The sequence below is a fragment of the Ictalurus furcatus genome, chromosome 10, assembly GCF_023375685.1.
Source record: "Ictalurus furcatus strain D&B chromosome 10, Billie_1.0, whole genome shotgun sequence".
Classification (NCBI taxonomy): Eukaryota; Metazoa; Chordata; class Actinopteri; order Siluriformes; family Ictaluridae; genus Ictalurus; species Ictalurus furcatus.
The window spans coordinates 14,599,319-14,627,314 of record NC_071264.1 but is presented as its reverse complement, the minus strand read 5'-3'; the positions used below and the strand labels follow the sequence as shown (position 1 = coordinate 14,627,314).

Below are 27,996 nucleotides of genomic sequence, written 5' to 3'. Positions count from 1 at the left end.
ACACTCTATACACAATCTAAGTCTAATAATAAACTGATTCAAATGTGATGTTATTGAACACAGAAAAACATATGACCATTGATATTGTTGTGAAATTACAGGAGGAGGATCCAGCATTGCACTTTGTTAAGGGCAGGATGTTTTCTGACAAGTCTACAGAATGGAGGACTTTGTGGTTTCTCTGGAACATGACAAGTTGTACTTTTTTTTTTTTGTGCCTGATTAACTGTAAGAAAGAGAGAAAAAACAAAGCAGTGAGCGAAATGGTGTTTATAACTGCTATAATGCAAGTGATAGCAGGAACTAATTTGTAGATGTTACACAACATTCGATCTATAATTGGTTAAAAAGTACAATGCATCATTCATCAATACATTAAAAATGATCATTGTTGGCAAATTACTGTGGTATAAGAGGAATAAAACACTTTAGGACGTTATTGGGAAATAAGAAACTACTGGTTGGTGACATTAATTCTGCTTCACATTGGGCCTGATCAACCCTACCCAACATTCATTATTTTCATTTAACAGCATGTCAGATCATGTTTTATTCCTTACTTATCAGACCCCCTCTGCCTTATTTATCGGTGGAAAGGGCGCATGGTGGCTTAGTGGTTAGCACGTTCACCTCACATCTCCAGTGTTGGGGGTTCGATTCCCACCGTGGCCCTGTGTGTGCGGAGTTTGCAGGGATTTCCTCCGGGTACTCCGGTTTCCTCACTCAGTCCCCAAGACATGCATGGTAAGCGGATTGGCATGTCCAAAGTATCCGTAGTGTATGAATGGGTGTGTGAATGTGTGTGCACGGAAGGAGCCTTCCCTGGCGCACCCTGGGCAACGTTCAGTATCATACTGCTGAGCAGCTAATCCTTCCACCACGATGGTTCCACTATGAAGTGGAATCTCAACAGGAAAAGAAGAAGAAGATGGAAAAGTTCTACCATAAGACCACTGATTACTTGGGAGGTGGATCATTCAGACACAGACATGGTAGTGAGTGGTTCTGGAATGAGCGTGCTTAGTGCTAGTCCTATAGTGGTCTCTTTTTCACTGAATACAGAGAGGCTGATACATTGCATAGCAATTGTTGAGCTACAGTCAGTAATTGTACACTTACAAAATGCATCTATATGTTAGGTTTACCTCATAAAATGGGCATTGTGTTCAGATATCTTGATTCATTCAAAGCCCATTCACTGTTCTTTTCAGAGAAAAAAAACATAAGTTATACATTAAATATTACTGACCCTGGAAAGTGAAATATTTTGTTAAATGTATTTATTTTGAAACAGTTCACGTTAAAAAAAAAAAGACAAGGCTGTAATGTAATACAGAAGGTAAAATACACATTGTCCATGAACATGTCCAATGGTACAGGGCCTGAAAGAACCCCAATGTATGCATACAGTCCAGCAGTGAGAGTTTTCAGAACAGGTCCATGAGGATAGGTAAAAATAAAATAAAAAGCAAAGAAAAAAAAAAAGATTTTCACATTATTTCCACAGATGTGGTGGTCCATGTGTCTTCTAGGTTGTGTGTATTAGAGCTCTGTGGCAGGACCCCATTCCATGTCATCATTTTCTTCATCATCATTATCGCCATCACTGTCCTCTGAACTGTCGCTGCCTCTGATCTGGGTCCTTCGCATCAACATTGCTTCATGATGTGCCAACCTAGAATTACACAAAAAGGTCAGACAAAATCTGGAATTTTGGACTAACAAATGGTGGGTAAATATGCCTTCGGTTTTTGTCATGATACTTACACAACCAAAGGGGTCTTTGGTGCATCTTCCATGCGTGTCTAAACACAGAAAAAAATACATGAACATTTATGTACTTGCTTTCCATTTCTTATCATATTCCATATTGATATTCCATGTTAAAAGATCAAGTGAAACATGTATAGATGTGATACCTGTTGTAGTTTCTGCTCTATGAATGACAGTGTGACAGGTGGTGGGCTCTTGCGAGGGAGCTCTGTGGGATCTGGAGCCCTAAATTCCGGAGGTCCTTCTGAGGTGGGTGTGCCAGGTGGATCAGGCTCGGCGCTGTAGTCTGAGTCTGTGAAACTGCGTGTGGCCGATAATGCTGCATTCTCCTTTTGCGAGGCTTGGGGCTCAGGAGTATAGCGCATGAGAGGCACCTCTTGAGGGGGTAGAGTGTACTCAGGCTCCGCCTCCTCTTCTTCAGAGTGTGGCTGAGGCTCAGGGCTGGGTGTCTGCCATGCGGCTGGTTCTGAGGAGCGAGCCAATGCTGTCCTGCGGCGCCATGCTATGTCTGGTTGGCTGTTGGCTGGCTCTTCCAGGTCCTCATTGTCTGTGTAAGCCTCGCCATCAGTGTAGGGCTCACCGTCCGTGTCCTCATAGTCGCTGGCACCACTGAGGTAGTCTGAGGCATCGTTGTGGTTGAGCACGTCCAGTTCCTCATTGGCACCTCCCTCCAACTACACACACGTTATTAACTCATTATTACAACTATCCGTGCAGGAAACATTTACAGTAAGTATATTCCTTAACCTAGTGCACATGTCTCCCCCTTCACTTAGTGTGTTACAAATACCATATAAGAGACCTAAGTGCAACATAATGGTGGCCTAGGAAACTCGAATACTAAACATAAAGGCCTAAATTTACATAATAAAGTTTATATATTTCTATATTATTGAAACTTTTAAAACTGTACTATAAAGAATATCTTAAATTCCCACATTTGTACATGGATAATGTATTTTTTTAATGATTGAACTATCCTTGAGGACCTTAAATGCCTAAAGTTGATTATTGGGTAAATATATGTAGCTTTAAGTTTCTAAATGTGTCTTTAGTTCAATGAACTATTATTCCTCAGATTTGTGTAACACTAATTGATCTAAATGATGCTTTTTTCTTTTTATTTTCTTTTTCATTTTTTTGTGAGCTTTTTTTAAAAAATGTTGTTTTTTTAACATTTAAATATTTTAAAAACATTTTTGCAATCAGAGGAAAGAGAAAAGTCTTACCGTCACTTCTGAGACCCAGACAGGCTTAGACTGTTGTTGCTGAATCTTCTCTTTAAGAATTTCATACCACACATTTGAATTGGGCTGCAGATCGATGTGTGCTGAGGAAAAGCAGAGAACTTGTTTGGTAAAGTACAAAATATTATGTGAGTGAAATGCATAAGAAAAGCAGTATTTAATAAATAGAACACAACAACTGTCATATTGATATATAACTGTCACATGATATATCAATCATGTGCGTATATGCATGCTGAAGGGGTTAGTGGTATTTATTTTATGGTAAAGTGGTTCCTGGCTACAAAAGGTTTAAGAACCACAGATTCTAGCAATTACATAATAGATGAACATGTATGAAGAAAACAAAGTGTGTGTGTGTGTGTTTACCAGCAAAAAGATGGCTGTATTGTTTCTTCAGCTTTAAGGCCTGAGTGTACAGTTTCCGTGAGCTTTTCTTAGAATTAGGATCATATCTTTGTCTCATAGCTTTCACATCTTTGCGGCTGTGCGGCTCCAGGAACAGCACTATAGGGTGATACTGGATGTAACTAAGTCTTTCCACTGCAGTGGGTGTGATGTCCAATAGAGGGTGCTTGTTCTGCAACAAAGAATATAAAAAATACATAAATTTGCCCATTGGTGCTTGTTTTAGAAGCACATATTAAAACAGTGTATAATGTATGTATATGGATTAGAGAAGGAAAGAGAATAAAGATTTACAACCAATTTTACCTGCTCTGCTATTCTTTTTACTGTGTCCAACTTAATGACAGACTGGGCTTCTCCACCACCCCTGGGTACCATTTCTGCAAAAACCAAACCCAGTCATCAGTTACATAAGGCAAGTACATTTTTATTAACATTTTATACAAATAAAAATGTTAAGCATACCTGCCACCTCAAATTCATTAGGCATTTCTCTGGCCAGTTTCTCATTTGCAATGTCATTCAGGGGGCCCGTGATGACAATCGGCCGTTTAAAGTTGGCTGGAACAACCAAAAAAAAAAAAAGCTTCATGAGACTGAAATAATTATTCAATAATGTGCTGATCTTTTCATCAAATACATTTGAATCCTATGTTTGAAAATGGTTCATGATATTATGCAACTGGGTTTTATCTTAAGAGTAAGATCATGTCAATTTCAATTTGTTCCATCTACTCACCTTCCCTCAGCACAACCTTCTCGTATGCTGGAAACTTGCCCTGAATGGTCAGTTGAAGGAGGTCATCCCGTGTTCTTCGGACAGGCTTCTTAGCCCCCCGGAGCCCGCGCAGTTTCCAAAACTCTGCCCTGGGAGCTGAGGCCTGGCGTTCTGCCATCTGGATCCTCTGAGTCTGCTCGACAATAGCTAGACTTTCAGCTCTGATAAACACACACACGCACGCACACAACATTGTGATCAGATTTTACTGCACAAACCACAATGGAGCATACTACAAACCTGGTTTAACTGGTTCTCAGGATCTGGTCTTATCATAAGCTTTTCTCAGAAGCTGAGTGTCGAATATGCTTCTCAGCTCTGCCATTTTCACTCTAAAGCTGATGCATTTTTTTCCACTGTAAGGCACAATACTGTAAATATGTCATGGAGTAATTTTAAATAACCTTCCAAAATAAATATGAAAAAATAGGAAGACAGCCCCTAACACAGTTGAATCTTGTATTACATGGTATTCACTCTTGTATTAAAGGCTCTAATAGGCTGGATGTAAATTATATCGTCAACACTTTGCTTTTTGAGGTATGATTTGACATTGCAGATGAATTTTCAAACGTGACTGGTCAGAAGGTGTTGATTAAGTAAAGAATAACACATAATAGACCATGCTGTTGTACAAAAAATTATACATGCCAGAGAGGCTCTCTCTAACAGCAGCTCTGACAGTAGCTCCAGTGAAGGATAAAGAGTCACTAGAGTCAGCACTTTGTAATATTCACAGGCAAAGTTATAACCAAGTTGTCTGACACAGGAAAGTCTTCAGACTTTGTGTTTTCAGTGTGTGTTCAGTGGGGTTGAGGTCAGGGTTTTCTGCAGGCCACTCAAATTCTTCCACCCCAGCCTTGGCAAACCATATCTTCATGGAGCTCACTTTCTGCACAGGGGTATTGTCATGCTGGAACATGTTTGGGTCTCTTTTTTTGGGTTCCAGTGAAGGGAAACTGTAATGCTACAGCATACAAAGACATTCTATACAATTGTATGCTTCCAACTTTGGGGGAACAGTTTGGGGAAGAATCACATGTGAGTGTAATGGTCAGGTGTCCACAAACATTTGGCCATATAGTGTATAATTGGAGCATATGGTATTGGGGTGTAAGGAGCGACTTAGCTAAACAGCATAATGAGCTGCTATCATTCCATTATAAATAAGAAAATTTACAAAAGCTCAGTATTTTAAAACACTGGTTAACGCTCAAGAAGTGTGCTGATATCAGAAAATAATGCACTTGAATTAATACATAATGAAGACACGTGACATCAGTAAATATCTACATAAAGAAAATAAAAGGCCTTAAATTTGGTACAGAATTAAACCATATGAACGCATAAATACTGGCTGCTTTCCTCCCACCTGGTCTGATTGGGTATAATACCCTTGTCCAGCTCATAGAGGTTGGTTCCCATCCGAACAGCCATCCAAGTTCCCAATTTCCCACGGTGCATTGTATCCACCACACGGAAAACCTCTCCCCGGGTGAAGCTTAGGCCGCGGCTCTCCTCTGACTCATAGTCAAAGTGGGTGCGGATGTAGAAGGAATCACCCAGGCTGGAACTCAGGATCTTCTTATAAACTAAAGATATGAATTGCGCATTAGCACCATTAGACTTTAGCACTCCTAAAACTATGCCCTAGTCCAAAATGGCCCATACAATTGGAACATTTCTTGACTAATATGGAATAATGGATGTTTCGCACTTTCAAAATATCACATCTAGATTTTCCCCCCACCTATTTATAAATTAATTTTTGCACATAGAATCTTTTTTCTTGCCAAAAATGTCCTGCCTTACACAATGACTGTGAGTATCATGAAGTTTTGCTAATTTTTTTCCTCTATTGTTATTTTTAGAACATAATTAAAATCCAGGCATGTTTTCCTCAATCATAAGGGAGGCATGTTTGAGGGGACAAATTACATGATACAGTGCTCAAAAGGAGTGTCTTCAGAAAATAACTAATGATCTCTTGAGTTTGGATGCAAAATTGCTGCGACTCTATCACCCAATTTAAATAAGAAAACATATGACGCTTCGAATGGAATATAATCTTATCTACAAAACAGGCTGAAAGTCTCATTAATAAAATGCAGTACATGGCTTATGAACACGTGAAAAGCCTGGAACGACCCTTGCACATCAGTTACATCATCTTCTTATAAACTGAAACAGGACAGTTATTGGCTCCCAAAAGAGGATAGGTGTGTACTCACTGTCCATTTTATTCTGAGTGAGCATATTAATGCGTTCCCCAGATCGAATGTTCATAAGGAACATGGCCGCCTCTTCTCTGGTGAAGTGACTGAAGTCAACCCCATTGACCTGAGCCAAAGTAAAACATCAAATGTTAAAAGAATACATGGGGAAACGGAAAGCAGCATAACGCAATGGAAACAGAAATCTAACCTGCAGTATCTGATCCCCCTCTCTCATGCCCTCTCTATGAGCAGGGCTGTTTGGCTGGATGCCTCCGACAAAGATGCCCACGTCGTTGCCCCCTACAAGCCGTAGACCCACACTGCCCTCCTTAACAAACCCCACCATGTTCTGGTCTGAGCTGTAGCTGCAATGGAATTTTATTTATTTATTTATTTTTTGCAAAATTCAGTCAAAAGATTTAATCAAAATTCAGTGAGTCTACACATTCCAACACTAGTTTGAATACTAGACTTTGCTTACCCCTGGTTAGGTGTAGGATCTGCATCAGGTGGGAGGGAGTAAAGAGGCTCCTCTACGGGCTTGGCTGTATACATGAGCAACAACACAATGTTAATGACTGACTAAGTGAAGCATAAGAAAAGGGAACATGCTGCACACTCCTTTACTTGCCTTTAGCTTGTTCAAAAGGAGAATAAATGACTTGGTAACATGAAAATCAGTGGCCTAATTAATCTTATTCTTAATGAGTGACTTATAACAGAATGTGTGCATGATCATCATCCCTCATTCCTTCAATGAATCAGACTTACTAGATTTAATTACTGGGTTTTGATACATACCATTCCACTTGGTGTGGCTGGATCTTGATAAATCAGATCGGAGAGTGGTGTCTGCCTCTGGCAAACTAGAGGAAAAGTACACAGAAGGTGCAGTAAACATAATTTAATTACACTACTGTCCATGAAACAGTCACATGGTAAGAATCTTATGAGGCTATGGTGGGTAAATGTAGAGCAAAAAAACAGCAAAAATAGCTAGGGTGTCCAAAACAGTCTTTTTGCTCAGACTTTCAATTTGTTAAGCCTACTTGTCTTCTGGGCAACTACAAATAAGCAAACACAAAAAGAAAAAATGACTCCTTATTTACATTAGCAAAAAAGAAATGTTTTCATCTGCTATATTTAAACTTCTAACTATAGCACTGGCTTCTGAAATCGGTTTAAATTTACAACACAGACACACAGGTAGAACTGTAGCTGGTAATGTGAATGTTCATACAGTGAGACTCCTCTACAGCAAATGTAAATACAGACTATACCTCCTCTTTCAGGAAATCATTTCTTTAAAAAAAAATAATAAAAAATAATAATATATTATTATATATATATATATATATAAAATTTGAAGCTAGAGAGAATGAAGTGAAAGCAAAATTTGGAGTTCCATGACTTTGGAGTTCATTTGCATCATAGTTTATTGCTTTCAAGCCCCTTTAAGACAGCCGTAAGGTTACATGCACTCAGTACGTTTACATGGACAGCAATAATCCGATATTAGCCAGATTAAGACAATACTCTGATTAAGAAACTACCATGTAAACAGTGATTATTGATTACCTTAATCCGACTAAAGTCATACTTGAAGTAAACACAAATCGAATGACGACATGTGGAGTATTCCTATTGTGGTTACATTATAGACGTGTATTACAGACATGTACACACCTTAATCACACTATTAACGTTGTGTGAGAGTTTTCACCGCATTTTGTGACAGGACTATTATATAGTAGGTAAGTATACGGTTTCGGACGCAGCCCACGGCTTCAAGCAGTAGTCTATTTGCACGTACAGCATGACAAATAATTAACTGCACTTGAAGCTTTCGTAAAATTAAAGATGAAACACCCAAAACTGTATATGGTTCCATAACGAAGACGAACTGTATGTTGATACGTGAAATTCTGGAGGGAACGTCGGACGGCGTGGCGCGGTGACGTAATGACGTGTGCTGTTAATCGATCTATGTTCTATAACATGTAAAACAGGAACATGAAAGGAGTATTCTAAAAGCAACTCATGTAAACACCTTAATCACAATATTGTCTTATTCAGAATAAGATCAATAATTAGATCACTGCTGTTCATGTAAACGTAGTAACTGACTCTTTAGTTAAGCATGAACTATTACTGGATATAACGGACATTTTTTGAGAAGGTGTTTGAAAAGTACCTATGATTGCTGTCGTGATCGGTGCTGCCTGATCTCCTGGGTGGAGAAGGTGTTCTCTCAGACGGCGAGAGGTCTGGGGATTAAAACAGGGTAACAATGCAGGGCATTAAAAGATGTTCAAGACAAAGACGTGTAAATATCAGTACAGGTGAGTGGTGTGTTAATGACAGTGTACAGACCAGATGGAGGTCTGGGAGGTGAGGAGGCTCTGTAATGATACTCTGGTCTGCTTTTAACCGATGTCACTTGAGTCTGAGCAACAACTCTGGAATACACATTTATGCAACTCGTAAAAAAAACAAAGCATATTTTCTAAGATGGAACACTTTTATTTGTCCTGATCTTGTGTGGAACTGGAATGTAAGAGAAGCTGAAAATATTCTAGCTAGTCTATTATATAATCTACTTTTACACGCAGGTTTTATTGCCAAAGTGGAATTCTTACTCGTGTTTGTGTGTGGCATCTGGACTGGGAACCACTGGGTAACTTGCATCTGATTCAGACTCTGACAATGCTGCATGGACATAAAATTCAGCATCATATACTTTGAAATCAGTTTCTCCAATCGACTTGGCTAAAATGTGGGTGCTTACATCATGCTCACCTCTCTTGGTGGGTGTTGAGGGTTTTGACCATTTTGGGGCCGCAACCATGGGGGCTAGCGCTATCTCAGGTGTGGCCCTGCCGAAGCAAAAGGAAGAGGTGAAGGAGTGAGAAGGTGGAATTTGCTTGTGTCCAGCGACATGGAGGGAAATGTGGAAGATAAAAATAACAATGTTAATAAAGCATTAATGAAGCATTAACGGGGGTGGTGTCCTTTGTGTGTGCGTGTGTGTGTGTGTATGTATATATATATATATATATATATATATATCTATATATATATATATGTACGTGTGTGTGTGTTTTATTTGCAAATGGCGTATTACTGCCTGTCTTCTGATAAGATAGCTGCCAGCACTGCTCATCATAGCAACAGTACAGGAACTAATCTGTCTTTGAGCCAGTTTAGGATGAATGGCCATTTTCCAAGCCTTCAAATAATATCCTTATAAATATATTCCCAAATGAAATGAAAAACAATATTTATTCTTTGACTGTCATTAGGTTTTTTAAAAAATGATAGAATTATTATTTTAAGAGCTCTGTAAGAGATTCACCTCAAAATCTGACGTCTGTTTATATCAAATTTTAAATGGATACATTCTTTTAAACGCTGATGAAATTGGAATTAAAAGTAATCAGGACTTGAAGTCATTCCGAAAAAAAAGTCTATTGCATAGCTGATGTTTCAATACATTTTCTCTAATCACACATGAACACCCAGTCTATTTTAATGTGACTCGATTGAATCAGATCACATGTCTATGGTCATTATGTTTGCTATGATTTAATTATATTCATTATTAAAATTTCATTTAATTATGGTGATCATCTAGCCCAGCAAAATCAATTCAAATACAGTCACATATTCAATGTGATTTGATTCTTTTTATTTGAGATCACAAATTTATTACACTGCAGCATAATGCTACAAAAATATGCAAACAAGCATGAGGGTAACAATTGAAAGGAGCAAAAAAAAAACCCCAAAACATGTAAACAATACAAAAAAAATACACAAAAATGCACGCACAAAATAGGCTAAATACCACCAAAACATGAATTTAAAAAAAGAAAAAGAAAAAAAAGAATGTATTCATTAAAATTTTAATTGAAAATAAAATGAATTAAATCTTGAATGCCCAGTAGATAAGTGGTCCTGTATGGGAGGTTCTTGCTGGAGTTCAGCATGTTGAATGAGGAGGGGCAGCAAGACCTCCCTCATCAATACCTGTATCTGTTGCGTGAGTCCTGGCTGGACAGCGTTCCTGATCTGAATGCCGCTCCTGAACTTTCATCTGACTCGGACTCGTCTGTAGATAAACAGTGTTAGCCATAAATCTAACATTCTGTACCAGAAGCAGTGAAAAGGGAAGACAATGGGGTGAAGGGGACGAGCTGTGGAAGTGTCAGAGGAAGGGTCTCACCTGGCGGTGGGGGTCTGTAAGGGGAGGAGCCATGGCTGAGGAGGTCCAGGGAACGGCTGCGGGAAGATGACTTCAAGCCAGCTTGGGGAAGTTCAGGGAGCACCCTGGGAGAGGAAGGGAAGGACAAAGTCATGGTCTGAGTGTTGTAGGGTCAGGCAAGATGCATCAGGTCAAGTACAGGAAATAAAAGCTGTAGTACCTATTGTTTTTTGTTAAATGTGCGAAAGCTGAATAATATCAACTTGGCAGTTCCCTTTATCGTGAGCCTTCATGAGTGATCATACATAACTTTTAGCACACTGATATATTTATTCACCATCACCCGCTATATATATAAACCTGCCACCACCCCTCTCTTCAGAGGACATTGTTTGCACTAAATAAAGTCAAAAGTTTTGAACTGGTACAGATTAAGAGAGGGAGAGGAGAAAAGAAAAAAGCAAGCAAACTAATTGAGAGAGAATTTTTTTTTTTATCATACTTTACATTAAAAAGACAAAAAATTAGAGAAAAAGAAATATGATACACATGTGCATATAATCATATCCTGCTAATTGATCAGTTTTCCTCATTCCTGAGGGTGGATTCTAAGCCCTAGTTGACTACTGTGTGCTGAATAATCTAGCTAGCTAACTAGCATTAACTGGAAGTGATGGTGCGCTGAAGCAATGTTATGACAAGAGCATGACACACTACAGAGAGAAAGATCAAGGAAATGCAGGTGTATTTGGAGCAAGGTTATGTTTGTAATAACTCTTACTTGTATCTGGACTGACTGTTAGTCCTGGGACTCTCCCGTCTTGGGGGTGGAGAGGCATTGTGGTCTGAATCAGACTCTGAAATGGCTAAAATGCAGAACATAAAAACACAACAACCAAGCTTATGGCTATTGACCATTTTAACAGAATCAGATTCCTTGACTTCAGATTATAAGGCAAATCAAATATTATATGAGGGAAAATTTAAACCACAAGATAGTTGACTGTAGTGCCTAAATTGTGAAAAGTGTTTGGGACAGACCTTTGCGTGGTCGTGGCAATGAGTAGGAGCTGTGAGGAGCGTTATAATTGACAGGAGAAGCTCGAGGATTAGGCAGCGCTGATATTCCTGAGAGCACTCTGTAACGACAACCACTCATTTACTCTAATTAACACTGGCATGTGTTTCCTTAATAAGTTAATGTGAAATAATGTGAGTGTGTGTAGCAGTTCGGATATGTTTGAGGCCTGTTGTGAAACACAGCAACTTTACCTGTACCGGTCTCTGCTGTTACTGCTGTTGTGTTTAGCCGGAGGAGGAGATTTGCTGTGGTCTGATTCTGACTCAGATGAGACTACACATGAACCAGGTAATGAAGTTATTTATTTGTTTATTTATTTATGTATTTAATTATTATTATTATTATTATTAATAACAACAACAACAACAACAACAACAACAACAACAACAATAATAATAATAATAATATAAACCTCTCATTAGTTTTTTAAAAAAATCCCCTTTCATTTACAGAGCAGAATTATATAATAGAAAATGTATGCATATAAATAATTTTTTTTGCAAAATGGACAGCCTTTGGACACTAAAAAAAAAAATCTTACCTCTGACACACACAGAAATCAGATTTTACACAAAATGGCTGCCAGATCCCGAGTGACATGATCGAAAACTCTGACTGATCAGTGTGATTGTTTGAATGCCAGTTAAGCAAGACTGACCTCTGCGTCGAGGCACTGCATAGGAAGGTGGCTGTGACTTGCTGGTGCGCAGATCGGGTGAATCACGAGATTTTGAGAAAGTAGGGGCCTCAGCGTTTCTGGTTCTGAAACCCAAAAGACAATCCTGTATGTGCCATTTCCACCTTCAACCTTACAGGTCTGCCTGTTGTGTGTGCGCGCTGTTTACCTGCGTGTGCGACGTTCTCGGGTCGGTGCACGAGACGATCGATTCTGAACAGGTATGTCCATGTCCAGATCAGAAATTTCTGATGGGAAATAACATTTATGTATGTTTTATGGCATTTATAACAGCGCATTCACAATGAACACTGCAGTGAGTTTTAATGATCTTTTTTTATTTAGTGACTCACCCTCCAGCTCTGAGCTGCTGCCACTGCTCCTCTCCTCAGTACTGTTCTGAGGGCTGTCCGACACTTCAGGAATACTGACCAGGAACTTCCTGTTGTCCCTCAGCACCACCATGGAGAGTTTACCTCTCGACTTCTCCACCAGGTGCTTGGTCTCCAGCAGGGAGAGGTTCTCTGTAGTCATTCCATTAATCTAAGGAAAATTGAATTTATTATTATTAACATTTTCAACAATCAGGTTAAATCAGTATTCAAGAACATTATACCTTGCGAATGAAAGCATCTCACCTTGAGAACGAGATCTCCCTCCTGCAGTGTGCCTTCTTTAGCAGCCAGACCAGTAGGGGTCATGTGCTTGATGAAAATCTGACTCCCTAACTTCATCCCATACTCTAAGAGAGAGTGAAATTTTGCACAGAACAAATTAAGGCATTAAAAAACAAACAAACACAGAACTGATGTCTGTCATGCAATATACAAATAAATATACCAAAATTAACTGCACTGTCATGTCATAGCAAACTCACGACTCCATTTCCCAGAATGCACCGCAATCTACAAACATGGCCAACTTCCGAAACTACACACAGACACGTCACCTTCTCCTGAGGACTAATCAGAGACACCTGTTCCCAATTACACTCACAATCACACCACACATAAGAGAGACTCTCATACACAACGTCTTTATGAAGTAATACGCTCAGTTGATCTTTTCTCTGTCGTGTACCAAGCCTTAATCCAGTGTTTGTTAGCCTGGTTTTTAACTTTGTTTACTCCTTACTGACCTTGATTTCTGCCTTACCTGCTCTAGCCTGATCGCCTGACCTCTGCCTGTCTTTGTTTATGTCTTTTGCCTTGCCCTCTGGATATTATAATCTTCATTAAAGCTCTTAACTGCAATTGCATCCGTCCTAACCTCACGGTACGTGACATGCACAAGATGTCTTACATTTATTAGATAAATGGATCATAAAATACATGCATGCCATCTAAATCCCTTATAGCATAAATTCTCAACCTTGGTCCTGCAATACTCCCTGTTTTCCCTGTTTAATGTGAACGAAAGGAGGTACTCCAGGATTAACGTTGGGACCCGGTGCTCTAAGGGATTAATAAAATCCATCCCTCCATCCTGAAAGTGGCTCTACGGCTTGTCCCCTCACCGTCTGTAGGTTTCAGCTTCACCAGCGTGGCTTTGATGGGTTTATCTGAAGCGTCCAGATTGGGAAGTCTTTTGTAGCCGGACATAAGTGGCAGGTCGTGGCCGTTGCGTTCAGGTGTGGTACTTCGAGGACGCCGCCCATACCCTGAGTCTGACCCACGCGGAGGTTTCCGGTCATATCGGTCATTGTCCAGAAGGTTTGATTGTGAGGAAGCTCGTGTGGGCCTGCCACTAGCTGGAATCTGAATTGTGCGAGGCCTCTTCACTGTCTGCAAAAGATGACAGCAACAATATTAATTCTTTCATCAATATGAACAGCTCAGTCTACCAGTGGCTTTTCATGTAAAACACAAAATCTTACTACAGAAGGAAACCAGACACCAGAGCCTGGCAGATAAAGCACTGGTTTTGTCGGTGGTTGTACTCACAATGTTGGCTGTTTTGCCACAGCTTTTGAGGTGCTGAATGGTGTACTGTGAGGTGGTGTTCTCCACGGACACCCCATTCACCATCACTATCTGGTCCCGGGTCCTGTAAAGATGAGCGTATATATTCATATAGCATATTTAATTTTGGATTCAATCATGTTTTGATCTGGAATTAAAAACACCAACAATGCTTGGGTTTAGAAGCTATAAGAAAATGATTGTTTTATTGGAGTATAACGAGGGTTGGCAGATTGGTATCACCGGTTCATTCATTTAATATTTGGAAGATTATAAGCTGCAAGAATGAAAACATTTGAAAATAAATTACACTATTTATACAAGTCCAATCAATTTGTCCAGTCAAATAAATTAAAAACAGTTGGGAAATCTTCCAAACCTGGCAACAGTTGTTGAAAGGATATGCCACTAGTTTCAAAATGTCCACAGTAGGACTTTACAGTTGATGAAAAGGTTAATGGGAAGCCAATGTAAACACAAAAAATGGATGGCGCAACATGCTCTGACACTACTTCCTGGTAAATACCCCTTCACATTCTCAGTTAGCAGACATTTTCTTACTTAAAGAGAGAGTAGCCAGTAACACAATAACACGCTGCTCTATATTTTATAATCAAATATTATAAAATCTTGCTTCATTTCACATGAATGGAAAATTATGTTGCGTTAAACACATGCGGAGGTGTTTGGGCTTGTAGGTTTTTTTAAAATACACAAACATGACAGGTTGGACGGGATTAGCTTGGAGGTGCAGGAGGAAGGGATGTATACGCGAGGAACTCACTGGAGTCTGCCCATAGCCGGGCCGCCGGGCACCAAATCAGAGACGATCACAGCGGTGTCCCCAGTGCCTGGGTTCGGCTTGTCCCTCCCGCCCGAGATAGCAAAACCAAACCCGAATTTGTTATCCTATCAGAAAAACAAAAAGAGGGGTGTGGAGAAAGAATGACACATGAGAACGTGTTAAAATCTGCATATTCCAACAGAGAATCTAAATGGGTCACATGATATGAGACATTAAGAAAATGCAGGGTGTGTCCTGGCGAGATGAAAAAGCACTGCTCTGACGAGCCAAAAGCAAAAACGCTCTTGCTTTTACATTTCTTCATCACTGTCTACTGAAATTCACCCACTTTCTTAACTTTTTAGGAATTAGAAAGCAAAGGCGTGTGGGATAGTGTAGGAAAGCTTGAAGGAAAACTTACTTTGTTTAGCGTCACTGTGTGCTGCTCCCATATTGTCATTTCCTCCATGTCTGCCTTCTAAAAAAAAATTTAAAAAAAATGAACCCGTTTAAATTATAAAGACCCTCCTGTAGTGTTACAGGTGCAAAGACTCAAAACGGCTTCATGAGCAAGACAGGAACCGTGACGAGAGTACGCAGATCGAAGGCCTTGGTGTTTTCCTCCCACTCCCTGAATTAGAGGAAGAGTGACTCAGCCCGAGCATGCTCTCACCTGCTCACCACATTCCTGGAGGGCAGGTAGAAGAGGCGGGGCCTGCAACATGACACTTCCCCCTGATAAACAAATGCATAATACACGGCACCAGTCTCTGTGCACACATTCTCTTCATGGCCAGCATACCAGCTCGTTTCGACACGTAACACTTCAATCAGTGAAACTAAGACAAGACACACAGCTCACTGAATCACTCTCGCCTGAACTTCAACACAAAGAAAGATGAAACCAAAGCTTAACCAGAATTAACAACTTCAGCCAAGCTCTTTACTTTTTTCTCTTTTCCCTAAGGTCTGCTGTACTGAAACTATGATCACGTAGATTTCAGCCAACACCTGGACATCTCACTAGTTGTCAGGAAACAACAACAAACAAAAATACATACACACACACACACACACACACACACACACACACACACACACATATATACATATATATATATATATAAATATAATGAGCAGAAGTAAGACTGACAATGCCGAAAATATAATCTACAATCACTGAGCCCTGTTTATTAAAACTGGATAAGAACTCATTTCTTTGAAAAATTGTCTGCAGGAGCATTTACATAAGAACTGTGGTGTTCATGAAGACAACAAATATTAGACATGATCATATAGAAAAACAATGAGAAATGTCTTTAAAAAATTACTATTACTACTACTACTACGAATTATTATTATTATTAATAATAATAAGAATCGAATATTAGTAGTAGTAATAGTATTTATATGATTTAACAGTATTCAAAGCAATCCAATTAATGTAATAATCTATAATAATTTATCGTTAATAAGATCAATACAAATCTATATTTTAAGGTATACATGTTGAAACCCATTAGAGTAAAACGTTAAAAACATTCCTCCACCTCTGTGACTTTGTACGGCTAAGATTTGTAAGGATTTCCCCCTTCATAAAAAGCCACGTCTTTAAGCCTCTACACTTTAAAACCAAAACTTTTATAGAAACATGTTCGAGTTCAATTTTTCGAGACAGAAACGTCAGCAGGACACCACATTCTTTCCCTGGAACTCGATGGCGACCGCCTGTCTCAGCTAGTGTGCCGCTTCATGTGTTGACAAAACATGGATATTTTTGTACTTATGTGGCACGGGAGAGGCAGAATACAATGCACTGAGCTGTAGTTCTGCAGAACTACAGTATCACCAAGTCAAATGAAAACACAATATGATTAAGAGAACTCTCTTCACACTCAAGAGACAACTGCTTTTATTAATGGAATTCTTTCAGACATCACTCTGATTTCAAGAGCTTCAAGCTTGTGCATAGCAACAGTCATCCAGGGCTGGAAATCTGGGGGGGGGGGGGTCTGTCCTGTCTTAGTAGTTACTATACTGTCTTGTATTGTTTGCATACGTTTGCACATGCACTTTATGTAGAAACGTGTAGGTCTGATTTAGTTCCATGTTGTCTCGTGTAATTAGTGTGTTGTTTTATGTAGCACCATGGTCCTAGAGGAACGTTGTTTCGTTTTGTTTCACTGTGTACTGCACCAGATGTATACGGTTAAAATGACAATAAAAGCCACTTGGCTTGACTTGAATTTCAAGGGAAATGAAGAGGGTTTCTATCTTTAATTCACTCAAAAGCCTCCAAAAGCGAGTTCCACACCTAAGCGTAGCCTCTGTGTGCCTGTGCAATGACTTTCATGATTGGCCATAATATCTACAGACTGCAGCCAACGGGAACGCTTCTCTATCAGCACGCGTCCTCACAGGACCGATCAGACCACCTCAGGTAAGTTAACGGAGTCTTACTGTAAGACTCTGAAAAATCTGAACAGAAACAGTTACTTTAACAGAGGTGATAGTAGAAACTTTGTGCTGCGTGCACGTACCTGACATAATCCAGATTTAATCTATTTTGAATGCCCATATTAATCTTAATTTATTTTCACCATCATAGCTTGCTAATTATTATATCCACAATTAGGTTAGCCTACATGTTTATTCATTCTCTGCAAGCAGAGATTCTTTTGAATGAACGGCGTTTGTTTTGTGCCACACATAGTTCACAAATTTTGTTCACTGGCCTTTCATATGTCTGTCTTGATACTCAAAAAAGCATAATGTTTGGAGGAGACATGAAAGTGTAATATTATATATTATAGATGTATTTATATTGATATGTTTAGATTTAAATTACATTTACACTCCAGTCACCTGAAAGCGATACCTCCGCCAACCCAAATAAATAAATAAATAAATAAATAAATAAATGCCCCACTAGAGTCCCCCAGTGCCTCACGGCCATTTCCACCACTGCAGTCATCAATTAGGGGAAACATGCATATAGATATTTTAATAATAATGTATAATGTATCAATTCATCAATTCTCTAATCTACATTGCCGTTACACTGGCCATTTTGTACAGCAATCGGAGGCTACAGTGTGCACACACTCACTGACACTCTGGCCTGTTCTGTTTCAGAAAGCTGACAATGAAGCTGTCCATTTTAAGTGATTTTTCAGACTTCTCAGAAATGAAGAACTAAGCAGAATAGTTTTATTAACTGTTGAACTGTAACCTGTGGTGTGATTAATGTTTAACATTTAAAAATGATTCGAATAAAACTAATTCTGTCACTCTTTACGTACATGGTTGCACTGAAGTGTTACACTTTGATTGATTATGATATTTACATCAGAACCGCCTAGGGAAAAACCCCAGTTTAGAGTTTCTATCACATCCTCATTGTTACTTGCGCGGTCATAATCAGACGATTGCACTAAAACTCCCACGAATGCACCAGAACACACCTAGTCGACAAAAGAATGAAACATTGCGTGCACGTGAAAGCATTAAATGTCACAGGAAATCGAATGATGCACTGAGCTGCACAATCTCTGTTAATCTAAAAGTCTCACAGTAATGAACTTCCTGGATGACGTGCTGGTAGTGAGAACACCACCAAACCTCGCGATCAACTGCAGAACACATCCAGGACTGGTGGATAATATGGCAGAATGATCGGATCAGAGGTATCGCAAATATTTCCATGATACATGATAAGCATCAAGAGCTTTAGGTTTGATAGCAGAGGCAGTGCAACTGTATACTGAAAATTCTCTGAAGGGTTCTTCACTTTATCCCCCTGGGGAAACCATTAAAGCTTTTATTTAGCACCTTACAACAAATATAGGAAGCTATATTTGTTGTATACAAGGAACCCTTGAGAAATCTTTAAAACTCCAATCTGCTTTTACTGTAGTTATTGTAAGTAACAATAGAGTCATCTTGTGTTTTAAAAAAAAACCCCACAAAAGCACTGCTTATTTCTAAGAAAACCATACTATAAAATTTATCATGATATTCGTATTAAGTAAGGAATAAAACACTTGGGAGTGTGCCGCTATTGGAAAATAATCAGTGATGAGCTAGTGTGATGTTTCACCTGAACCAAAGTGAAGCTACTCTTACCACAAAAATTCACTAATTATTATTATTTTTTTATTCACTAAAGAATGACAGGTCATACTTTTTATCCATTTATAGTTGCATTTGATGTTGTGGAATGCACAATGAAACAAGTTAGTTTCTGTTATCACTTATGTTATAGCAGCTATAAAGTGTCATTCGCTCATCAGCTGCTCTTTTTCCCTGTTTTGAAGTTTATAAGAAAAATCTCTTCATGTTACAGAGAAACTGGAAAACTCAAAGCCCTCTGACTTGAAGACGGAAATTTTAATGCTACAGCTTTACTTCAAACAGTTATAAAGTGCTGACACTGGAGACTCTTTCCAAACAGGCTAAGGAAACTTCAACAACAATTACATGACTTTTTCCACCAGTCCCTGTGTATGTTACTATAGAAATTAGAGGTAGACCGATTGACCGGGTTTGCAGATTAATCGGCATTTATAACTGATTGCCGGAACTAAAATCCATGAGGTTGCATCAGCATCTGAGAAGGGTCCGCTGTCATTATACAGCACGAGAGCGGCCTCTAGAGGCGAAGTAAAAATTAGCGCTGACAAATTTTGTTGTGTTATTTGCGTTTTTCGATTTCTAATTTAAAAAAAAAATAGAATCTATTTTTATTTGTTATTTGGAGTTTTACTTTATGGTTCAGTTTGGCTGTATCTTTTATTTACTGTAATATGTATTAATAGTAAATATATTAATATTGATATATTTATTTATTTCTTTAAAAAAAAAGTACAGTGCATTTTCATGTTACAGACAGTACTGTTTATTTCTGTAATATAGTTCAGCAATATTTTACTTTGAGTGTTAGTTTTTCAAATTGATTCTGAATAAAAACATATCGGTTGATGAACTGGTTATCGGCAGGTACCGCCCAACTTATTTATTGCTATCGGTCGACCTCTAATAGAAATGATAATGTATTAGAACGAGTGCTTTAACATGAAACTTGCTGCCAGAACTATTGTCAAGGCTGCTGTTATAGAAAACTAATCAACACATTCTGACCAATCAAAAGAGAGACATTTTTGTTAGGAGATGTTCATGAGGAGGGGGGCACGGTGGTTTAGTGGTTAGCACATTTGCCTCACACCGCCGGGTTTGGGGGATTGATTCCTGCCTTTGCCCTGTGTGCATGGAGTTTGCGTGTTCTCCCCGTGCTTCAGGAGTGTCCTCTGGGTACTCCAGATTTCTCCCCCAGTGACATGTATTGTGGACTGATTGCCATCTTTAAATTGTCTGTAGTGTGTGAGTGTGTGTGCAATTATGCCCTGCAGTGGGTTGGTACCCTGTCCAGGTTGTCCCCGCCTTGTTCCCTGGGATAGGCTCCAGGCTCCCCTGTGTAGGATAAGTGCTACAGATGGATGAATGTTCATCAGGAGTCTTAGGAGTCAGTGCGTTGTAACAGTCATGGTGCTTTGCAAAGTTTTCAAGACAGAGGAGTTTATACATTCTGGTTTCTTGGTAAAATGCAAAGCTTCAAGAGAGAGAGAAGTTAATACGACAACATTTTTTTTTGAACATGACACAACATGAAATGTTGCTATAACCATTAAAAAGTGCAACGTCATAAAAATTGTAAACATTCGCAAATCACCGTGGCATAAGAAGAATAACACACATCAGACTGTGCCATTACGAGAAAATAATACATGCATGTATTATTTTCATATAACTGCCAACATGTGTTATTCCTTGTCCCAGTCTTTTCCACTACATTCCAGCCTAAAGGAAGAAAGTCTTCTAAACAGTTGGACCATGTCCCAAACATTGCTCTATGACCTTGGGGAAGATCAAGAAAATGGCATAAGCAGATACCTCCATATTTGGGGGTTTGATTCCTGCCTTTGCCCTGTGTGCATGGAGTTTGCATGTTCTCTCTGTGCTTCGGGGGTGTCCTCTGGGTACACCCTTTAAAGGGTACTCTTTAACACAGATGACAAATATTTGCATGTTTGATCTTTGCTTGATAAGAGTTCAGTCCCAGAAAGACAGATGTGCAAAGATCTGTGTATTCTACATTTAGGGAAACCCACAAACAAATGAGCTGTTCCTAGGGCTAGCTGTTCAACTCTCCTACAACATGTGTAGCATGTTTGGCCAGTTTTCAGTTACATACAAAAGTGGAAATCATTTTAGGCCAATAAACACCTGCTGTACCTCAAAGTTGTCATGTTTCTATAATACTTTGTACCTTGGAGAACGCTATTTTGTATAGTACTGTACACATGCACATGGAAAGAACGACAATAAATCTCTCTACGCTACTCAATTAAAAAAAAGTTCAACAGAGAAACCAGAGGCGCTGGTGTTTATTCTCAAAGTCACACTGAGACCATATGGCAACAGCGCTTCAGGCAACAGGTGCAGCAAGGGTGGTTAAGGTCAAGTCTCAGCATGACAAAGAAAATTTAATCTAACCATCATCAACATAAAAATAATGAACTACTAACCACTTTAAAACAAAAAATAAGCTGAACTGCGCACATGTGCCATCTACATCTGAACAAAGCCTGTCTGTGGACTCACCGGCTCTTTGAACCTCACCTCCATCTTCTTCAGGTAACACCAAAAGTAAGCAGGATAACACCTTATAATCTCCTGAAAATCATAGCTTTCTCCTCATGTTATACGAACTAATCCAGTGCTTTCTGATCTGCAATGAAGCAGGCTAATCACAGGGGCTTTGTCCATGAAAAACACCTTAAGCAGAATGCACCTGACTCAGTGGAACGCTCCGCCCACAGGCCTTCCCATTCCCTGGATGCTTTCGAGTGTGGGATTTGCCAGGAAATTTAGGTGGAACATGAATCCACCTGGTAATTATGTGCTCTCAGTGAGGAGAAACTGCCTTAAGAAGCTCCATCATGACATACGATGATGGCAGTGAAGCACCTGGCAAACAGGCTGCATGAATAATAAGCCAAAAAAAACCCAAAAAACAACAACCCTGAAAAACAAACAAAAGAAAACCATGCTATCATAAAGCACACAACAATCTAGGATACTGGTGAAATTCACATATATATATGCCTTCTGTTGGCCTAGTTAGAAAGGATTCTGATCACTACTAGCAATGACTGACAGACAGACAAGACCTGCTGTATGTACACACAGTCTTAGTTACTCAAGGAATCATTACCACGGCTGGTTAATAATTGATAAAGCTTTTAGGGGGGTGTTTACTGCCAGTCCAGGGGAGGCTTTGGTATGTGCTACATAGATTCAGGTTCAGGAAGCAGAGGCCTTTCTGTTTCTCAGCAATAATCAAGCATGTTACCTGATCTCGTAAAATGTGGTGCCAAGAAGAAAAATGGCCGCGTTCTCGTTCCCACAACTGGGATACACAATCGTCCTAATCACTTCAAACTGTTATGTTACATATCAAATATATCTTCATAGATTTATTCAGCTGGTAGAGATACAAGTACATCGATCAGTGGAAACAGGATGACTAGAGGACCAGCTGTGAGCAGATATTATTCGGGTGGTGGATCACATGCGTTTGTGGTGCCGGTGAATCAGGCGCAGTGGATTTATTGGGGTTGTAAACACCTCAACATTACTGCTGCGTTGACAAAACTGTCCACCGACCAAAAATATTGAGCTGCACAGAAATATGCTCAGAACATGAGCACTAGTGAAGGGTTAGAGAGAAGGTTCCCCAACGAGGGGTTTGTAAAATTGTCATCAATTCCAGCTAAGGCAGAGAAGAACCTAATGGACTCAACGAGGTAGTCTCATTACCTGCTGCTTGCGAATCTAAAGTATTCTTTAAAGAATTTGAATCTGAAATCTGAAATCACACGATCACCTCCAAATCATCCCACACCTTGTGGGAAACATTGAGGTTTAATATATAAAAAACGACTTGGATGTAGAAGTAGTTGATTTAAATGATTGTTGAATGTCATGTGATGTTCTGTTACAGGAATGCGAGGTCATAAAGGTCTTTTTTTAAATGATCCATCTAAAGTATAATTTAATGTTGTGCAATGTCTGAGAAACAAGTTATTACTTCCTGTTCTTATTCACATCAAGCCAGCTATAAACAGCTGTTCCTTCACTTTCACTTATTAATACGGAAATTGCAGCATGTTACCGAGAAACAACACAATGAGATGCTAGACTTTTTGGTGGCAGAAAACAAAGTTACAGCTTTAACTCTGGTTATTACAAAGTGCTGATACCGAAAACACTTTCCAAAAAAAACATTAACTAAACATCTACTTTCAATTAACTTCATTATTACGAGGATGAGATGTTTTGGTTCCGTTAAATAACAACACATCTTGAACGTGGTTATTATTAAGTTTGGATTACGTGGAGCATACGTCATACAAGTGTACTGTGTTAGCTGTTACTATCGAAAGTATCATTTATTAGAACATGTGCATTAATATAAATCTTGGAGCAAAAAGCAGCGTCAGAGAAAACCATACACAATGATTGGAGTTGTTTCCCTCAGAGGAAACTTCACACCTTGGGGGGCAACAGAGGATACAGCTGTTTCTCACACACAAGACAACACACTCCTGATGTGTCAAGGTGTGTCCTTACAACAGTATCAGTAAACATCTTTAGAAGAGGAAACCTGTTTCATGCTCCCAGTCTGGCTGTTTACTTAAGACTCACTTCTAGTTATGTAGAAACAGCTATGTATGAGCAACTAATAATAAAAAAGTCCTCTCTTTTGTCCTGTTGCATGATGTTAGATTTAGTCTGAAAAGCTTTAAACCACAGATATCATGTTAAACAGAGACAGTAAGGTAAGCACTATAATGAGGTGTACTTAATCCAACACCCAATGTTCTGCATATTGGTACAGGTGTGTCGGGAAAGTGTTTAGTGTCTGAGTAACACACTGACACGGAGATTTGAGACAGGATTTATAAATGCATGTGTTTAGGCTTTGGATAGTTTGGGAATGATGTATTGTGAAACCTAGTGAAACTAGAAATCAAGCAGAGACAAGTGAGGGTGGCTCAACCAGAAGGGCAGGTTAGAAATGAGAGAGAGAGAGAGAGAGAGAGAGAGAGAGAGAGAGAGAGAGAGAGAGAGAGAGATTCACTCATGTGTTTTGTACACATTGGATACATCTATTCGCTACAGCAGGTGTGTTTAATTACTTATTGCAGTTATTCCTCATGAATAAAGAAATATAATGACAAATAAATGACACTGGTGTTCCTCCTCACTCATGAGTGACTGCACCACTACATGGATCCCTATTTACTAAGTAGTGCTCTACAAAGGGTGTAAACAACACTATTTCAAGGCCCATGGAGTGGGCATTCACCACATGAATGAAGTGTCCAGTTCAAGTCAAATGTATAAACTTTAACACTAAATTCTTTTTACGTGATTAATTTCGACTATTTTTTAAAAAAAATTCATTTTACGTGATTAAGATTTCTAGAACAAAACCTAAAACCCAACGCAATGTAAAAAGTGGTAACATAAGCACCAGTAACATTACTCAGGGTTAAAGGTCAGTCACTGGCTCATAAAAAAACATTGAACCGAACAAACGCTAATAAACGCAGCTTTTCAGCCTTTTAACACACATTTAACACTCAGAGACATTTGAACTCCTCTGTTATAACGAGTTAAACTAAGTTCACACGTTTAGCTACAATCCTTTTCGCCAGACAATAGGGCTACATTTCCAGCTCTAATGTTGAAATGGCCCAAAGAAGCAGCATGAAGACTAAACAAAACCGACATAACAGAATAAAATAAAAAGAGTAGGTTTTACCTCAGAAGATGCGCAGATCTAAAGAGTAACACTCGTAAATCCACCACTTGAACCTCGACACCTGTTTCTCCCAGTTTCACTGCGTCTACAATTAGCTTTACTGCACCTACCGGCAGGTGCCGTTCACCTGAATACACAATGGGCGTGGTTACGGGAGACGCGATCGAATGACGCAATTCACCGGTATATGCAATGGGCGTGGCTACGGGAGACATCATCGTGGGACGTCAGTTTGCCCAGTCTAATTGAATCTGTATTTATTTGTTTACATTTATTAATTTATGTTTAATTCATTTTATTTATTTGATGTATTTCACATATTTCTGAGAATTTCATATTTCTCATATTTTTCATATTTATTAATATGTATTTGTAATCGTTTCAAATGTAAAAAAAAAAAAAAACTTTGGTTTTACAAAATGTAAATTCAAGTCCTGTTGATACAGTTGGACACTTATGTCTAGTGAGATAAAGAAAAACAACAACAATAATAACAGCAGCACCACCACCATCATCACCAACAGCAACAGCACCACCACCGACAACAGTAGTAGCAGCACCACCACCAATAACAACAATAACAACAGTAGCAGCAGCAGCACCACCACCACCACCACCAACAACAACAACAATAACAGCAGCAGCACCACCACCACCACAACCAACAACAATAACAACAGCACCACCACCAACAACAATAACAATAACAACAGCAGCAGCAGCATCACCACCAACAACAACAACAACAATAACAACAACAGCAGCATCACCACCAACAACAACAGCAGCAGCAGCACCACCACCACCACCACAACCACCATCACCAACAACAACAACAGCAGTAGCAGCAGCAGCAGCACCACCACCACTACTACTACCAACACCACCAACAACAACAACAACAGTAGCAGCAGCAGAATCAGCAGGAGCTCCACCACCACCACCAATAACAACAATAGCAGCAGCACCACCACCACCATCAGCAGCAGCAGGAATAAGAACAGCAGGAGCTGCAACACCACCTCCACCAACAACAACAGAAGCAGCACCACCACTACCACCACCAACAACAACAATAACAACAGAGTGGCTGATAAAGTGGCTCATTTGGGGTCGGGGGAAAATATGTGCACTTAAAGACATGCCACCTGAATGAAAGCAAAACAGTGACACAATCATTCATTCATTGGTTCATTCACCTGGGTCATTCAACTTTAACAACTTTATTATGGTCTGGGTGAATCTGGAGTTAATCCCAGTAACACTGGGTGCAAGGCAGGTGAATTCACCCCTTGTTCTCATGTAGAGGCACCTTGAAACTGGAGGAGACCCAGATAGACACAGAGAGAACATGTGAAACTCCACACACAGTACCCCAAACCCAGGATCGAACCCTGGACCCTGCAGCTGTGAGGTAGCAATGCTAACCACTGCTTTGTTGTGCTGCCTACAATGACACATGCTAGATTAAAGCTGCAGTCAGTGAGTTGGTGCCCAAACCCATTCCTGATGGGCTGGATCCATCCCAGTTTGAAGATTCCCCAGCTCCATGACACTTCATAAATCCCCCAAAATCCACAAACTGAACTACAGTAGACTATAGATAAAGAGTGCCTTGCATACGTATTCACCCCTTGAACGTTTTCACATTTGGTAGTTTTAGAATCTAGAACTGAAATGGAATTAATTGGGATTATACAGTCAGGTCCATAAGTATTTGGACAGCTACACAATTTTTTTGCCTCTGTACACCACTACAATGGATTTGAAATGAAGCAATCAAGATGTGATTGAAGTGTAGACTTTCAACTTAATTCAAAGGGTTTAACAAAAATATTGCATTAACTGTTTAGGGATTAAAGCCATTTTTTTTTACAGTCCTTCCAGTTTCACAGGCTCAAAATTAATTGGACAAACTAACATAATCATAAATATTAGGATTATTTTTAATACTTGGAGGCAAAATCTTAGCTGTCAATGACTGCCTGATGTCTGGAACCCATGGACATCACCAAATGCTGAGTTTCCTCCCTTGAGATGCTTTGCCAGGCCTTTACTGCAGCCGCCTTCAGTTGCTGCTTGTTTGTGGGATTTTCTGCCTTCAGTTTTATCTTCAGTAAGTGAATAAAATGCTCATTTGGGTTGAGGTCATCAGATATTTAAGAACATTTAATTTATTTGCCTTAGGAAGCTCTTGAGTTGTTTTTACAGTATGTTTTGGGTCATTATCCATCTGTTCTGTGAAGCACTGTCCTATCAGTTTTGTACCATTTGACTGAATCTGAGCAGAAAGTATTGCTCCATACACTTCAGAATTCATCCTGCTACTTCTATCAGCAGTCACATCATCAATAAACACCAGTGACCCAGTTCCATTAGCAGCCACATGCCCATGCCATAGCACTTCCTCCACCATGATTGACAGATAATGTGGTATGAGTCCTTCCTTTCCTTCTTCCTATTCTTCTCTTCCCATCAGTCTGGTACAAGTTAATCTTGCATCAGAACTGGTCAGGTTATTTTATTTTATTAAATTTTTATTTATTTATTTATTTATTTAGCAAAGTCTAATCTGGCCTTTCTGTTCCTGAGTGTTGCCAGTGGTTTGCGTCCTGAGGTAAACCCTCTGCATTTACATTCATGAAGGTGCCTCTTGATTGTAGACTTTGACAATGATACGCCTACCTCCTCGAGGGTGTTTTTGATTTGGCTAGATGTTATCAAGGGCTTTTTCTTCAACAAGGAAAGAATTCTGCATCCATCCACTTTTGTTGTCTTCCATGGTCTTCCAGGCATTTAGGTGTTACTTAGCTCACCAGTGCATTCCTTCTTTTTAAGAATGTACCAAATTGTTTATTTGGCCATTTCTAAAGTTCCTACTATCTCTCTGATAAGTCTGTTTTGTTTTTTCAGCCCAGTGATGGCCTCCTTCACTTGCATCGACACCTCTTTGGACTGCATATTGAGAGTTCCCATGAA

At 39.4% G+C, this 27,996-nt stretch overlaps 1 protein-coding gene across 2 annotated transcripts; it reads right to left on the bottom strand.

Moving 5' to 3' along the window:
• Positions 1 to 57: 57 nt before the first annotated feature.
• Positions 58 to 26,002, bottom strand: tjp3 (tight junction protein 3). 2 transcript variants are annotated; one of them, XM_053634780.1, is made up of 31 exons: positions 25,018 to 26,002; positions 15,550 to 15,606; positions 15,129 to 15,253; positions 14,327 to 14,429; positions 13,900 to 14,167; positions 13,022 to 13,125; positions 12,737 to 12,926; positions 12,553 to 12,631; positions 12,366 to 12,469; positions 11,899 to 11,980; positions 11,668 to 11,765; positions 11,408 to 11,492; positions 10,648 to 10,751; positions 10,452 to 10,533; positions 9,222 to 9,298; positions 9,062 to 9,131; positions 8,796 to 8,881; positions 8,617 to 8,689; positions 7,224 to 7,288; positions 6,904 to 6,967; positions 6,631 to 6,787; positions 6,438 to 6,546; positions 5,579 to 5,798; positions 4,168 to 4,367; positions 3,894 to 3,989; positions 3,735 to 3,808; positions 3,390 to 3,600; positions 3,003 to 3,103; positions 1,920 to 2,447; positions 1,768 to 1,805; positions 59 to 1,675 (listed from the first exon to the last, which is right to left on the bottom strand). In XM_053634780.1, exons 2-31 carry the CDS (start codon positions 15,595 to 15,597, stop codon positions 1,543 to 1,545), a joined length of 3,774 nt encoding a protein of 1,257 aa, XP_053490755.1. In that variant the 5' UTR covers positions 15,598 to 15,606; positions 25,018 to 26,002; the 3' UTR covers positions 59 to 1,542. The 2 variants fall into 2 exon arrangements, with proteins under 2 accessions (XP_053490756.1, XP_053490755.1); XM_053634781.1 differs by lacking the exon at positions 25,018 to 26,002 and having other exon boundaries at positions 58 to 1,675; positions 15,550 to 16,154.
• Between the last annotated feature and the right edge of the window lie 1,994 nt (positions 26,003 to 27,996).